The sequence below is a fragment of the Gekko japonicus genome, unplaced genomic scaffold, assembly GCF_001447785.1.
Source record: "Gekko japonicus isolate JY-2015 unplaced genomic scaffold, Gekko_japonicus_V1.1 scaffold33, whole genome shotgun sequence".
In the NCBI taxonomy this organism is placed as follows: Eukaryota; Metazoa; Chordata; class Lepidosauria; order Squamata; family Gekkonidae; genus Gekko; species Gekko japonicus.
In genome coordinates, this window is record NW_015174272.1 from 2,336,072 (window position 1) to 2,350,383 (window position 14,312).

Consider the following 14,312-nt stretch of genomic DNA (forward strand, 5'->3'; position numbering starts at 1 on the left):
ACTTGGGGGGGAAAAAATCTAATGAACAAGCAATTTAAGAGAATGCAAGTTCCCTTTTCCCTGAGAGAGAGAGTGGTTGTTCTCTGGTGGCTTGCCTGGGTCCTTTATTCATTCCTCAGCATAACCCCAAATCCCAAATTTTCCCCCACTCTCTATCTAGTACCTCTGTATCCTGCCCTTCTGTCAAGGAGCTCAAGGTGATGTATATGGTTCTTCCTCATTTCATCCTCATAACAACACTGTAAGGTGGGTCAGGCTGAAAGGGACTGTCTCAAGGTCATCACCCAGATAGCTTTATGGCGGAATGGGAATTTGAACCAGGTCTCATATCTCAGTCCAATATTCTAACCACTATATCACCATGGCTTTTGGGGGGATATTTTTGTATTTTTTTTCTGTCCATCTGTGTGTGTGTGTGTACACCTGGAAGTAATGGCGACTGACCCCTACTGGGGACATGAAGTATATTCAGAGAGGTGGCTGAATAAAGCCTGCCCCTGCCTACTGGCTCTGGTATTCCAAGGAGATCTCCCATCCAAGTACTTGCCAGAGTCAGCCCTGCTTAGCTTTCGAGACCGAGCTTCCCTGGGCTATTAAGGTCAGGGCACCACCACGGCTTTCTTAATATGCTTTCTCCCACATAATCTGAGACTGAGACAAAGTCTTTAATTTCTTCATTCTTAAGTGTGAACGACACTAGAGACTTTGGAAGAGACTTATCTTTACTTATTGGCAGCAGCTCACTTTAATTCTGTCCTCCCCTACCCTGTGTGAACCATGGGAGGAGATACCGTCAAAATTGTCTCCTTGTTTACCTCAGGTGCTCTCTGCCACAATCCAGTGCTAACAACCAGCTGTGGTGCAACAAGGGGAAGACTGCCTTTTAAAGAATTAAAGAATTCATTTCCCTTTGTCTCGATCTAAATAAGGAGAGAGCCAAAGTTATTGGCCTTGTCCAGTTTAAAACTTGTCAAAAATTGGTTGCAGACATCTGTGAGCCTCACTCTAAATTTGTGAAGCGGGACTTGAGTACATTAGGTGACTCCGTGCTGGCCTGCACCCCTTCCACTCAAACCTGCACGTGCTGAAGGCCAGTGAAGTAGCCTTTCTGTGACCCCTCCCAGAGCTTTTTAAAAAAATGTATGGTCAAAAATGTTTTGCTGTCCCCAAATGACCTAGGCTAGGTCCCTTGTAAAAGCTGTTGGGTGCAGTTTGAATTGCTCTATGGCTTCCCTAGCATCCCTTAAAAAATAAGTCCTCCTTCAGAGCCTTATGGTGGAGAACTCAAAGAAGTCCTAGGTGCCGCCACCACTTCCCCATTTTCGCTCTAGCATAAGATAAGGCTTAGGTCTGCTCTCCACTCCCCGTGCCTGAGGAATTCCAGTTCTTTCATATCAGAGGAGAGCAGATATGGCTGTATATTGGGGGGGGGGGGAGGAACAGTTGTTTCAATGAATGTCCACTTGGAAGTGTTTCAAAACCTTATTCTTCTTTATTGGTACACTTGGTTAAATGAGAATGAATTTCAAAACTGCATTCATGATACAGATAGCCTGTAAAACACAGCCATGCTGCAGATATGGTTTTTTACATTCTCCCCCCCCCCCCAAGTCAAGGTAGCTTCTCCTGTTGAAAGCCTTTCAGTTAAAGTGCACTGGGAGCCTACAATTTATATCCAAATTGAGTTGCTCCATAAGATAGCTGCTGTCTTACATCTCTCCCCCCCCCGCCTTGCACCGTGAAAGGCACACAATTTGTGCCTCAAGCAATTTGTTGTTACTCCCCTTTATAAAGTACAAAGTGTTTCAGCATATTCCAGTTTTGTGGGAAAGGTACTGGAAGGGATACCATTGGCTTGTTGCCAAATGTTGAGGCAAGTAGATAGAATGATGTATTACTGGTGCTACTGATCTTCCTCTTAAAGTTTTCCTACAAATGGACATTCTCTTGGGAAAATACAGTGAATTTCATCATCCCTCGGGATGCTATGGGAAGGAGCTTGTACTGGAGTGGCCCATTCCTTCCCTCCTTATGGTTGGGTGTTGCATGTTGAGAAAGTGCTACCCATCCACATGGAAACTGATCTGGCCTTCGAAGATGGCAATGCAGAGCATAAGGGCACCTCCCAGAAGGAAGCCCAGGTTCTGGAGGACAAAGTGTATGAAGGAGCCTCTTTTACCCCTGGGAGAGCGCCTGTGCAGCATCTCAGGCAGCTAAAAAGAAGCAAAAACAGCCTGTTATCCAGTTGGAAGCCACAATAAAACAGCCTGCAGGTTAAAGGAGATTTGTCCTTGAAAGCAGTAACAAGCAGATTGTACAGTTATCTTAATCACATCACAACCTTTGGCTACCTGAGTCCCTGGGCAATTTAGGAGCAGAGGCCTTGGGGTGTTACTTCACCCTCCTGTCTGAAACAACCGCTCTCTCCACTCCTCTGCGACATGGAGTAGACGCTTCTCCTTGCTCCAGAGTTTTTAGCCTGAACCTATATCTTTTACAGGGAGAAAACCCTGCAGAGTCCAAGGGAGTGCTTTCATGCTTTAGTTAACGTAAACCTGCCCTTCCTTGAAGAAGCTCAAGGCAGCATGCATACACCCTCTAACTTATCCTTATAACAACCCAGTAAGGGAGGTAGGCTGAGACATAAGGACGGGCTCTAAGGCAACCCAGTGAGCTATGTGGGTGAGCAGAGATGTGAATATGTTTTTAGAATCTGGATATAACCCAGTGTGATGTGACAGCATCAAGGTAGGACCTGGATTCAGATCTCTCAGTCACGAATCTATTAGATGACCCTGAGCCGGATGGTCTTTCTCTCCACCTAACTGCGTTGCAGTGTTGTGGGAGAAACTGGATAAGGAAGAACTATGTATGTTGTCCTGGGTTTCTGGATGTAAGGATGGAATACAAGTGTAATACAAGGCTTCTAAAATAACACAGATTATCCCGTCTGAAATCTTGAAAGAAAAGGGTTTTATAGATAAGGAGTCAGCTGACACTGAGAAAGTGGGATGGAAGTAGAATTCTTCCCTCACCCTCAAGGACTCGGAGTAGACACAGGATTGCTGTTTGGGAGGCCAGAGGCAGAAGACACAGGGCCAGCGATGCCAGAGAGGTGGGTGAGGGCCACATGTTGCTTTCCATTTCCTTGCATACGGACAACGATAAGACATGGGCTGTACAGCCATGTTTTAGGAGGTAGGTCATGCTGTATTGGTGGAAAGGGGGGGTAGTTTAGGGTGAGAGATAGGGTTGCCAACTGGGCAGGATAAAAATATCCTGTTCTTTTCATAATGGTTAAAGGCAAAGGAAAGGGCTGCTGAAGCTTTTCATGGCATCGGCATACCAGCTGGTATTTGCTGCAGATCAAGCTGATACTAAAGGGACAGCTTAGAGGGACCCATTTAAAAGTTGGCAACCTTCTTGGGAGAGGTTTCTGAGCCCTTTCCTCACTACTTCAGCCCCTGAAACAATCTCTCCTCCCCAGCTGCAGCGCTTCCTCTTGGGCTTACTACCAGTTTTGGAGCATAAGTGGAAGAAATGCTGCTGAGTGGAAGGGTTGGTTGGGGGGGTCAAAAGTTGTGGGTAAGGACAGCTTCAGCACCCCAACCGCTTCTCTGCTTCCAAATTGCCTAACCTGTTTTACAGTTGTGCCTCAGTTCCATGTTCTTCTAGGTGGGTCTTCTGCAGCATCTAAAGACCTAGCCAACTCAATTGAGCCATCAGGCCTGTATATACTGTATGACACAACAAGGCAGCCAGCTGAACCACCCATGCATGGTGGTGTGTGGAGGGAGGACAGCCACTGGAAAGTCCTTGGTAGGCCATGTTACTTCCACTGGCTGAGAAGACATCTGGGAGTCCCTTCCTCCTCTCTCTGACCAAGGTTGATGGCTTTTTCACACACAGCGTTGTGTGGGTGAAAAGTGCTGTCATGTTGCAGGGTTTTCAATGCAAGCGATTTTTCTGCCATTCTCTGCCTCTGTATAGCAACCAGGACTTCCTTGGTGGTCTCCCATCCAAGTACTAACTAGGGCTGACCCTGCTTAGCTTTTGAGATCTGACGAGATAAGGCTAGCCTAGAAAAGAGTAGCTGTGAGAACACTACAGTCTCTTTTTATTTTAAGTGCAAATCCACAAAATTGCTCCTCTGTCAAAGGTTGATTAAACCATAGCATTTTCTAAGTTCCTTCCTTGAGCCTCATCTATATATACACCTTTCTCCAAAAACATGAGAGTTCTCCCCTCCTCTGTTTTATCCTCACAACAACCCTGTGAGACTGAAAAGCCAGATGATAGGCTCAAGTTAAAGATTGTGGGTTTTAATGCTGTTCAAGGTCACCCACTGAGGTACATGGCAGACTGGAGATTGGAATCAGGGGCTTCCTCGGCCTTGTTAGACATTCCAACAAGTATATAGGGCTGGTTCTCAGCTCACTTCAAAGTCTCACCAAGTGCAACTTTCTGTGATCAGATTAGGGTTGCTGCCTTTTTTGCTTTTTAACATGAACCTAACATGCAGAAATTTAGCACCTGAACTGTTTCCTGACCTAGAGAGAAAAAGCTGAGGAAAGTGTTGCTTGATTTCTGTGTGTCTAGCTGCTGTTAAAGGCTTTCATTAAACAAAAGCTTGAGATCATATGCTTGTAGGAAACATCTTCCATGCTCTTCCTCTCTTATCAATGCCTGCCTTGCAGAAAAACAACAACTCACACTGCCAACTTATCTTATCAGCACCGTCTTCCTTGCCTTACCCTCCAACAGCCATCCCCCCCCCCTTCCTGAGGGCTTTTTCATGTAGTTTTACCCCATGTGGCCTTTTACATGCAAGCAGGTTTAACTATTGGCCACAGCAAACCAAAATAGTCACTGTAGTCAGGGCTTTTTTTGGTAGAAAAAGTCCAGCAGGAACTCATTAGCATAATAGGCCACACCCAGCAGCAGAAACTCATTAGCATATTACGCCACAACCCCTGACATCGCAGGTCATTGGCATTATAGGCCACACCCTTGGTTTGCCCAGGTGCCCCGCAGCTGTGGGGAGCCCAGGCAAGCTGGCCCTTGGACAGGCCAGGAAAGGCACAGGGAGGCATTTAAATGCCTCCCTGATCCTTCCAGTGTCCCCCCTGGCCCGCTTGCCTCAGAGTCGCGCGGGGGGGGTTTGCTCTCCAGACCTTCTCTCTGTAGCCAGTCACGTAGAGGTTTTGGCTGTAGTGGGCGTGGCCAACTCTGAAGCCATCCAGAACTCCGTTCCTATGTGTTCCTGCCCAAAAATAGCCCTGACTGTAGTGCCTATAATGTGTGAGAAACCCTTATTCTGTTCTCCGTGTAGGAAGTGGCAGATCATTCTTTCTTCACAAACTGTTTCATGTGATTATTGTAAGGACAAAATGCCACTCCCAGCTCCTTAAAGGAACAACAGGGTGGGAAATTAGCAAAGCCATAAAGCTTATTTAGAACTTTTTGTGACCTCAAAGACTAGGACCTCATGCCATATCTACAAGGGAAGTCTGGAAAGAGGCAGTGGTCCTTACCATGTCCACCAGGGCCACATACAGGAAAATGCCAGCTGTGATAGCAAAGATCCATGAGGTGATATCTGAAGTGCTCTTGCTGACAATGGCCCCCACTATTGTACCACAGTAGGCCAGGAAAGCAGAGAGCAGGTTGAAGAACAGCACTCGTCGGAGGGGAATGCCTGCCTGGAGCAGGACGGCACAGTCCCCTACAAAGGAAAGGGAATATCAAAAGTATAACGGCCACATCTTTCAAGACTGGGATGCACAAAAGCATTCTCCCCCCCCCCCACTTGTTCTCAAAACCAAGCAATACAGAGCTGGGGAAAAAACCACAGAAGAGGACAACCAGATGATTAAGGTTTAAGAATACCTTTCAGGTGAGACTGAAGATTTGGGGGCTTTTCAGTTCAGAAAAAAATATGACTAAGGGAGGCCATGGTAGAGTTTTATAAAATTAAGCAAGGGATAGAGAAAGTGAGTACAGAGAACTTGATGTTCTTATGTCTCTGATCCCCTTAACATGGATCTGTCTCAGCATGACCAAGATGCTGCTGTATATGCAGTTATTCCCTTGCCTGTTTGGATACAAGTAAAGATTTTCACCTACATGGGTCTTTCTGGAAACAAGCAGTAGCCATGCTGATAAAGTACAAGTAAACAAAGGGGGTCTATTTTGGCAGGTTAATATTTTGGTCATCAGAAAGATTTGTACTTGAGGTGACTCACAAGAGGAAAACGCAAAAATAAACAGCCTAAAATATTCACAAAGTTAAATAGTATCAGTCACCCAATGGTTAGAAATTCTGGAGGCAAAAACCTGAGGTTTTGGCCTGCTGGCAGAAGGAGATGTGGGATTTGAGGGGCTTTCCTGAATGTGTATGTGTATGTTAAGAAGGATGTTGCATTGAACACTGATTTCTTTCCTTTTTCAATTTCTCTCACTTACCAAGTTCATGGGGCAATTCATGGCAGAATACAGCCACTGTGGTACTTAAACCACTAGAGATTCCATCAGAGAAGGCAGCTCCTAGAGGGGAAAAAAATTCAGATTACTGTAACCCTTATGCTGTCTGTCTTTAATTTTTGGCAATCTGAATTATGCAAATTAATCTTGTTTTATGATGGTCCAACTTGATAGCTTCCTGATTCTCTACTATCCCTATGATTATGTGGAAGGAGCCTTGGGCAGGTCTTCCCGGAAATGTGTGGCCATTGTGCAGCTTCCTTTCTAGCTCATGGGACATAACCATCCCAGTCCTTTTCAAAATATACTAAATCCTGGGGAAACACAAGCACTGCAATCACACTATATAACGCAAGGCAGTTGATGCAGCAGAATCAGTATCACCCCAAGCACAGAAAGTACAATCTCACGGAGGCCAGTGGCCTCTAAATCTCAATCCAGGGTTTCCAGCAGGACTTTACAACTAAAGTGCTTTTTAGAGAGTTGAAGCCATTTTGAAAGAGAGGTCACTGGTTGTCATGGGCACACTCCTGCCACTCTACAAAACTGTGAAATACCACTTAGATATTACAGGGGGTTGTGTTTCTTCTAAAACCCACATAATCTGTTTGACATGAAATGAAACAGGGATGAAAGAATCCTGTATGTGCACACCACAGAAAAGTGTTGCCTCTCACAGACCACTTTCAAATCTCTTAAAGGTGTCCTTTTTCGGTAGTTGTGCCCAGAATTTAGGCTTCCTTCCTACAAAGTTTGGATTTTTAAGAATTGTTATTTTATTATAAGCATATAGAACACCATATGACATACAATATTTACATTTTTGTGTATTACAAAGTTTGGATTTTCTTCCCTGTGATTCCAGAATAAACCTAATTCATTAATCCTTCATTAAAAATTCCTTACCAATGGCCAACCCATCTGTGAAATTGTGTATCCCATCCCCTAGAATAACCATCCATGCTATGTCTGCAATCCCAGCACTGGGGTCGCCGGATGGGCTGTGGGAATGACCATGGTGATGTAGTTCTGTTGCCTGGCTCTCCAAGTTTGCCCCATATTCTTCCGAGCTGTGGATTTGGACAGCACAGTCCTGGACTTCACTGAAGAGAGTCCCAGTTTCTTCTTCAGGCATTGTCAGACTCTCAGATTCAGTACCTGAAACCCAAAACAAGCAGAGAAACGTCAGTGGACCTTGCCCGGCCACCCCCAAAATCACAAGATAATTGCCATGCGTGGCATGGACACCTTCTTGCCCACGTGGTATCCAAAGGCATTGTTGACTGTAATCTTTCCAGAAAAGATCACACCAAGCCTGGTTTGGAAAAGATCACAGCCAAGCAGGGAGAAAGCTCAGAAACAGGAGTACTAGAGGATAATATCATGTGGTTGCTCCCCAAAACAGTGCTGCTGTAAAGGAAGCCATTGTGAAGTAAACATCTGTGTGGAAGCAGCCTTAAGGCTGCAGTCACATACACACTAAATAATCCAGCTTCAATACACTTTCAGTGCACTTTCCAACTGGATTTTACTATGTTGTTGTTGTTCAGTCATACAGTCGAGTCCGACTCTTCGCAACCCCATGGACCAGCTCCCGCCAGGCCCTCCTGTCTTCCGCTGTCCTCTGAAGTTGGCTCAATTTCATGTTCGTTGTATCGATGACACTGTCTAACCATCTCATCCTTTGCCGTCCCCGTCTTCTTTGACCTTCAATCTACCTTCAATTTACTATGTGAACTGGCAAAATCCAGTTGGAAAGTGCATAGAAAGTGGATTGTTTAGTGTGTGTGACCGCAGCCTTATTGTACTTTTTATTTCAGTTTATTGTACTTGTTTCTGCTTATTTATTTAAAATGCATTTTTGTAAGCTGCTTAATATCCCCACTGGGGAGACAAACAAGGTTAGAAGTATCTAAGTAAATAACTACCCATCACATGAAAACCCATCACACAATTCGCCCGGTTCTGTGGGACCCCATTTGGCACACTTAGCCCTGCATCTGAATGGGACCAAAACGGCCCCTAGTGGAATGTAGTGTGAAAAAAGAAGATATTATAAAGAATAAAAAGTAGGCAACAAACCAGACTCCACAACTCACCATGAGGTGTTGCCCTAACTCCAACATGGCTGCTCTCCTCTCTCTTAGCAGATCGGTCAGATGGCTTTCCAGCAGTGCCCTTTAGAAGAAGGAAAACAAGCGCTATTAAGCTTAGGTGAGATGCGGTGGTGCTGGCACAGAAGTGGTTATTTACCAGACAAATGCCTGTATAATTGAGTGCAACCCTCAGAATTCCCTGCAACATACAGAGGATCTTTGCCCAGTGGGGTTGCTTTGAAAACTATGCCCTGAGTGTAGACGTTTTGGAAACCACTGGCATCTTAAACCACTTGGTCCTCATGAAATAGGATTCAGTTCTGCTCTAGTCGTAGTACTGAGGCATGTAGATGCTGTGGAATGTTGTCTCATTCTAAAGGTAGCAGTGAGGGACCAGGTGCTTGTGGTACTCTGGGATAACAGCAGCAATCTGTGACACACAAGGGATGTGGGCTGTCTCCCTCTACTGATGATGGTAGGCTGTGTAAAAATGTGCTGCTGTCTGGAACAAACTTGCTATAGTGTCATGTCAAGTGCTTTTCAGTCCTTCTCCTGCAGTTGATGTGAATGTGCGGAAAACAGAAAATCACTTCTGATTGCACTTTGTACTGGGTTTCTGTATTGATCAATGGCCATGCAATATGGTTGACTTACAAATGCATTTTAATTTTCCAGAGCTTTATGTGTTATTTCCATCTTAGAGGCTGGCACATGTGGAGAGAGGCATTTCAGTCTCTATGCATGGCAATGCAAGTGTGATTTCAATCTAAGTGACAGCCATGGCAATCCAGCACTCTTGATGCCAACAAGCCATGTGGAGATTTTGCAAATTCTGTGCTGGTTGCTGCTACTCTAACCAGCAGAGCTAGGGCTGGAAGGATGATCGCTGGTAGCTCAGGGATTGTAGTAATCCCCAATGTTACATGTTAGTCTGTCACAGCAAAAACAAACAGGAGTCTTGTGGCATTGCAGAAGACTAACAGGATTTTATTCTAGCATACACTTTCATGGACTACAGCCAATTTTGTTAGATGCAGCATAATCCTCTCCTTTCTCCCACTTTTCCAAACCTTTTCTGGTTCAGGCACAGAGAAGTCCACGTGTGGACACAGCCTCTGTCATGTGGCAGCTGAGCATTCTTCCACAAACCCAAGCAAACAAATCTCAAATATGAGATTTCCAGCTCAGCACACAGAGGCACTGATGGGAAGAGCAACTTCTGTTTTAAAAACATTGTGCTGAAATCCTTGCTAAAGTCTCCAAGCCAGCATGTAAGCTGCCCCGATTCCTGCACCTCTTACCTGCTTTCTGGGAATTTTCTTCAGTGTTCCCATGAGATTCTCAATGAGGAACAGGAGGTAAATGCCTCCCAGCACGCACAGGCCCCTCAGTACTGCATCATCTGCTAAGAGATCTTGGTTCAAGGGTAATAGACCATGGGATCTTAGTTGTGCCTGGATGAAAACAGTTCAGCAGAGAAATGTAGTCTTTGGATGCAAAAAGATATTACAAGATTTCTGCTGGATCAGACCAAAGCTCCATCTAGACCAGCATAATGTCGCCCACAGTAGCTAACAAGCTATGTGGACATAAGAAGACTCCTACTGGATCAGACCAAAGCTCCATCTGGTTCAGCAGTTTGCTTCTCACAGTGGAGGGCCAACAGAGAGGCCAAGCCTTCCTCTGGTGTTCCCACCTAGCCCTGGTATTCAAGGGTTTAATCCCTCCAGACATTTCCAGGAAGATCAAGAACAAGGCATCTGAACAACACTCAGCCCCAGCATGATGTGTAAAGGTATCAGAGCACAACTGGAAGAAAGATGGTCTGGGGAGAAAAAGTTACAGGGTGGTAGGTTTGGGGGGGGGGGGGGAGTGCAGCAGCCACATCCTGCCCATCTTTTCTGCCCTTTTTGGAAACCCAGTTCTCATATATGGATTTCCAACCATCTTATCTGTAACAACAGGAGTGCACCCAAGTTTTCCCACTAGACAAATAGTGACTTCCTGAGGCCATTTCAGGTTGGACCGGGGGGGGGGGGGTCTTGATTGTGCAAGCACCAGCACTCCATAGACCAAAGTGAATTGTTTTGCACTTTGGAAGTTGATTATTCACTCTGCAGCAATCATTAGGAAAGAAGGTAAGGGCATTTTCACACATGAAACTTAAAGCAGTTCTTGCTTCAACTGAGCTTTAAAAGCAAACAGGCTGTTTTCACACAGGTCTTTTTCTCCAGCCTGGCTCTCAAACTGGAGAGGGTTTTCCCCCCAGACTATCCATATAACATTGTCCTCCACACACTCTCCTTCTGTGGTAGTTTCTCATGGTTTACTCCAGTAGTTCCCAAACCAGCTTTGCTCTGATCTTTGGTGACTTCCACACATGGTCCAGCTCTGATGCTAATGGGAAGTAGGGTGTTTACTGCACAGGGACTGGTTTGTGTGGTTTCCCCACTGCTGAGGCAGCTGCCAATTCAGTGCCATAGTAACAGAGCTTCCAAATGGCAGGTTTCCTCCCTACACTAGCAACCATTTCCCCACCTGCCCCCAAAGATGGTTTTTTAAATCAACTGTTGGTATATCATAATTTTATAATAATCTGTCCATCAGGTTCACTGAGATCCCACTGTTCATATTTTTTGAGTCTCTGGCACCTTTGTTGTGGAGATACAAGGACAAAGGCATATCTCTGCAACAAAGGGGCCAGAGCAAGGTCCCCAACCTTTTACAGTCCCTGGGAACCTTTGGAATTCTGACACAGTGTGATGGGCGCAGCCACAAAATGGCTTCCCCAGGAGGCAGAATCATCCACAAAATGGCTGCCACAGCTTACCTTCAGTCACACAGTGAAGATTCTTGTGCTGTGGTGGCCGAAACAGCATTTTAAACAATTTGGACTGCCAATCAACTCTCCAAACAGAAGCCTTGCTTGGCTCTCCCACATTTGACGGGCTCCAGGAAAAATGTCAGCAGGCACCCTTTTGGGGACCCCTGGGCTAAAGTTTAAAAAAATTAAAGCTGGGAATTCAGAGAACCTGACAGGCAGATAACATTATAACTCTACAATGAAGTTACATTGCCAGTTTAAAATTTTAAACAAAACAAAAAAGCCCTCCGGTGGCTGGGAAGGATGGGCCACTGCAAGGTTCTAAAGAGGGGGACATAGCATTAATGGGGGCAGGACTGAGACTATCTAGACTGGTTTTGCTGCACTTGTTCCCAAAACATCACAGCAAAGCACGTTTGGGAAAGATTTCAGCAGTGATAGAAAAGGCCCTTAGGCTTCCCAAGTCCCCCCGGGGGCGGGAAAACCCCCGCCCCAGAGGCCGGTTCCCCGCCGGCAGCAGGTCGGGCCCCGGGGGGAACCCCACCCCGGCGTGCGCATCACCAGGAAGTGGCGTTATGACACCGGGCACGCTGGGGTCAGGGCCACGGTCATCCGAGGGAAAACTCGGTCCAAAAACTGGTTTTTCCTCAGGTGGTCGTGGGCCCGCCCCCAGCGTGCCCAGCGTCATAACGTCACTTCCTAGTGATGTGCGCGCGGTGTGCGCGTGCTGTCCAGCCGCAGAACGGGAGTTCCCCGGTAAGTACATTTTTTGACTTGGCAACCATAAAGGCCCTACATAGAAGCCCCACAATGCTGTGAGGAAGCAGGGGGAGAGGGGGGGCATCTTCCAATAACATTAAAGTCAGGTTAATCAATCTGTTATGTCTTAACGTAATAAAGACATGAGTGAGCTTATGCACAGTTCTATACTAAAAGAGTATTGCAAGGATTGAACTAAAGGGCCAATCAGAGAAGCCTTGTCTTCAGCGGGAACCACTCTCATTGGTTCCAAGCTTCGTGTTCCTATTGGTTGTTATCTGTTTGTTGGGTGTGGTTTTGCCCGTTCAAATCGTATATAAGTCAGCCTTGTTCTACGTAGTTTTGTCTTGTGTTGTTATGAGCTGAATAAAATGAAATCACTTTGTTTAAGAGCTGCCTCGATCTCAATTCATAATACAATCCATAAGTAAATGACCAAAACCAGGGCTGCTGCCATGTAAACAGGAAAGTCCAGATATTATAAGTAAATGACCAAAACCAGGGCTACTGCCATGTAAACAGGAAAGTCCAGATATTTCCCTGTCATGTCTGAATCACATTCAAAACCCTTCAGCACCCCAGTCTCTCCTGGTGGGTATCAAAAAAATTGGCAGTTGACAAATTGCTGTCCGTTGCCAATAAACCTGCCTCTGAAAAAGTCCTCCTGTGGGCTGTGGGGGGAATGATCACCCTACAGGTCAGGAACAGGAAAACTTGCAGTCCTAAAGCACTACTGCTACTGCACATTCAGCAATGACAGCAGCTATAAGGAAACCACCAAGAAGCATCATTGTGTCGAAGTCACATATCAAAGTAGGTTTGGCCACCATGTGGAAAGGAAGGTGCATATTTACAAGCCTCCCTGCCCACATCAGCACCATTTTCCCTTGCCACCACTTTTTTGCTGGCTTTGTAATATAAATAATATCTGTATCTCTATAGTGTTATAATGTTTTAATCCCTGAAATTACAGCAATTACTGATCTTTTAATAATCGGTATATAGCTACTAATGGTTTAAAAAAGAAGCCAGCTGAAGTCCCTCCAGTGATGTTTGTGGGGGATTGTCAGGCACAAGGGAATACCAGTGAAAACATGGAGACTATCTCCATTGCCTCTGCAGTCACAGTGGCAATGAGTGGACAATGGGGCGGCGTCATCACCATGTGGAAATATCCATACATTGGTCAAATGCTCATTCCAAATGCTTCCCTTTCGTTTTCTGTTCCAAAATCATAAGAATCAAATGCTTGCATGCAAGGGAAACAGTACATACGTGTGGCCAGAGGTGCATCAGAGCGTCTCCAGACAGTGTCCCCACAGCCAGCGCCACAAGAAAACTGAGAAGGAATTGAAAGACTTCACCCCTTAGAAGAGGGACAAGGACAATGGCTAATGCCGCAGGCAAACTGGTCAGGGTGATGGCTGCAAATGCCCAGCCTAAACCTGTGGGAAACAGACAGCATGAACAAGCTGGGGAATGGGGACAGAAGCACTAAAAGCGACAATAATGTGCATGGCTACATTTTGCAACCAGTGCATGTACTGAGCCCCTGTCCCTGCATACTATCTGTATGGATTAAAGGCAACAGAACTTCCTCTCTCTGGACACTGTCTGTTTCCTCCCCCTAAAGCAGCAGGAGCACAAACAGTCCTGCAAGGATTAGTAGCAACAAATATCTGAACATACAAAGCTTGGCGTTTCCCAAAGGCACTGGGTCACAAAGGGTCACAAAGGCACTGGGAATATTGAACGGGAGATTTAAAGTAGTGAATCCCTAATGCCTGCAAGCCCAAACAAAGAACGGGTGCGGTGCTGGAGAAGGGGAAGGCAGAGGTTCAGGGATGAGCTACAATAGCTGACGGTGAACTAAGATGAGTAGGGAAGAAGGGGCATGCTGGGGTCAGATCCAGGAAGGGTCCTTGAAATCAGGTTCTGGAGATTGTTTTAAGCACTAATGTTTTTGAAGCCCCATCTGTGAACATGGCAGCTTCACCTGTTGAAGAAGGCTGCCTACACCCTTCTTTGTGATGGAATAGAAATGCTATGTACTGACCACTCTGTTGGTTGATAGACTTCTTAACTGGCAAAATGTTCTCTTGAAATCTCCTAGGCTTATAGTTCTGGATGCCTTCAAATTTCAAGGAGAT

At 45.7% G+C, this 14,312-nt stretch overlaps 1 protein-coding gene across 1 annotated transcript in view; it reads right to left on the reverse strand.

Annotated features, from left to right (window-relative positions):
* Positions 1 to 1,814: 1,814 nt before the first annotated feature.
* The window catches only part of LOC107120889 (zinc transporter ZIP10-like), a 72,805-nt gene continuing 60,307 nt past the window's right edge, over positions 1,815 to 14,312 (reverse strand). The window contains exons 18-24 of the mRNA XM_015423652.1: positions 13,438 to 13,607; positions 9,881 to 10,033; positions 8,583 to 8,661; positions 7,390 to 7,641; positions 6,466 to 6,546; positions 5,535 to 5,725; positions 1,815 to 2,213 (exon numbers count right to left, since the gene is read on the reverse strand). Of these exons, the coding sequence (XP_015279138.1) occupies positions 2,061 to 2,213; positions 5,535 to 5,725; positions 6,466 to 6,546; positions 7,390 to 7,641; positions 8,583 to 8,661; positions 9,881 to 10,033; positions 13,438 to 13,607 (1,079 nt within the window). The 3' untranslated portion in view covers positions 1,815 to 2,060. The remainder of the gene's footprint in view (positions 2,214 to 5,534; positions 5,726 to 6,465; positions 6,547 to 7,389; positions 7,642 to 8,582; positions 8,662 to 9,880; positions 10,034 to 13,437; positions 13,608 to 14,312) is intronic.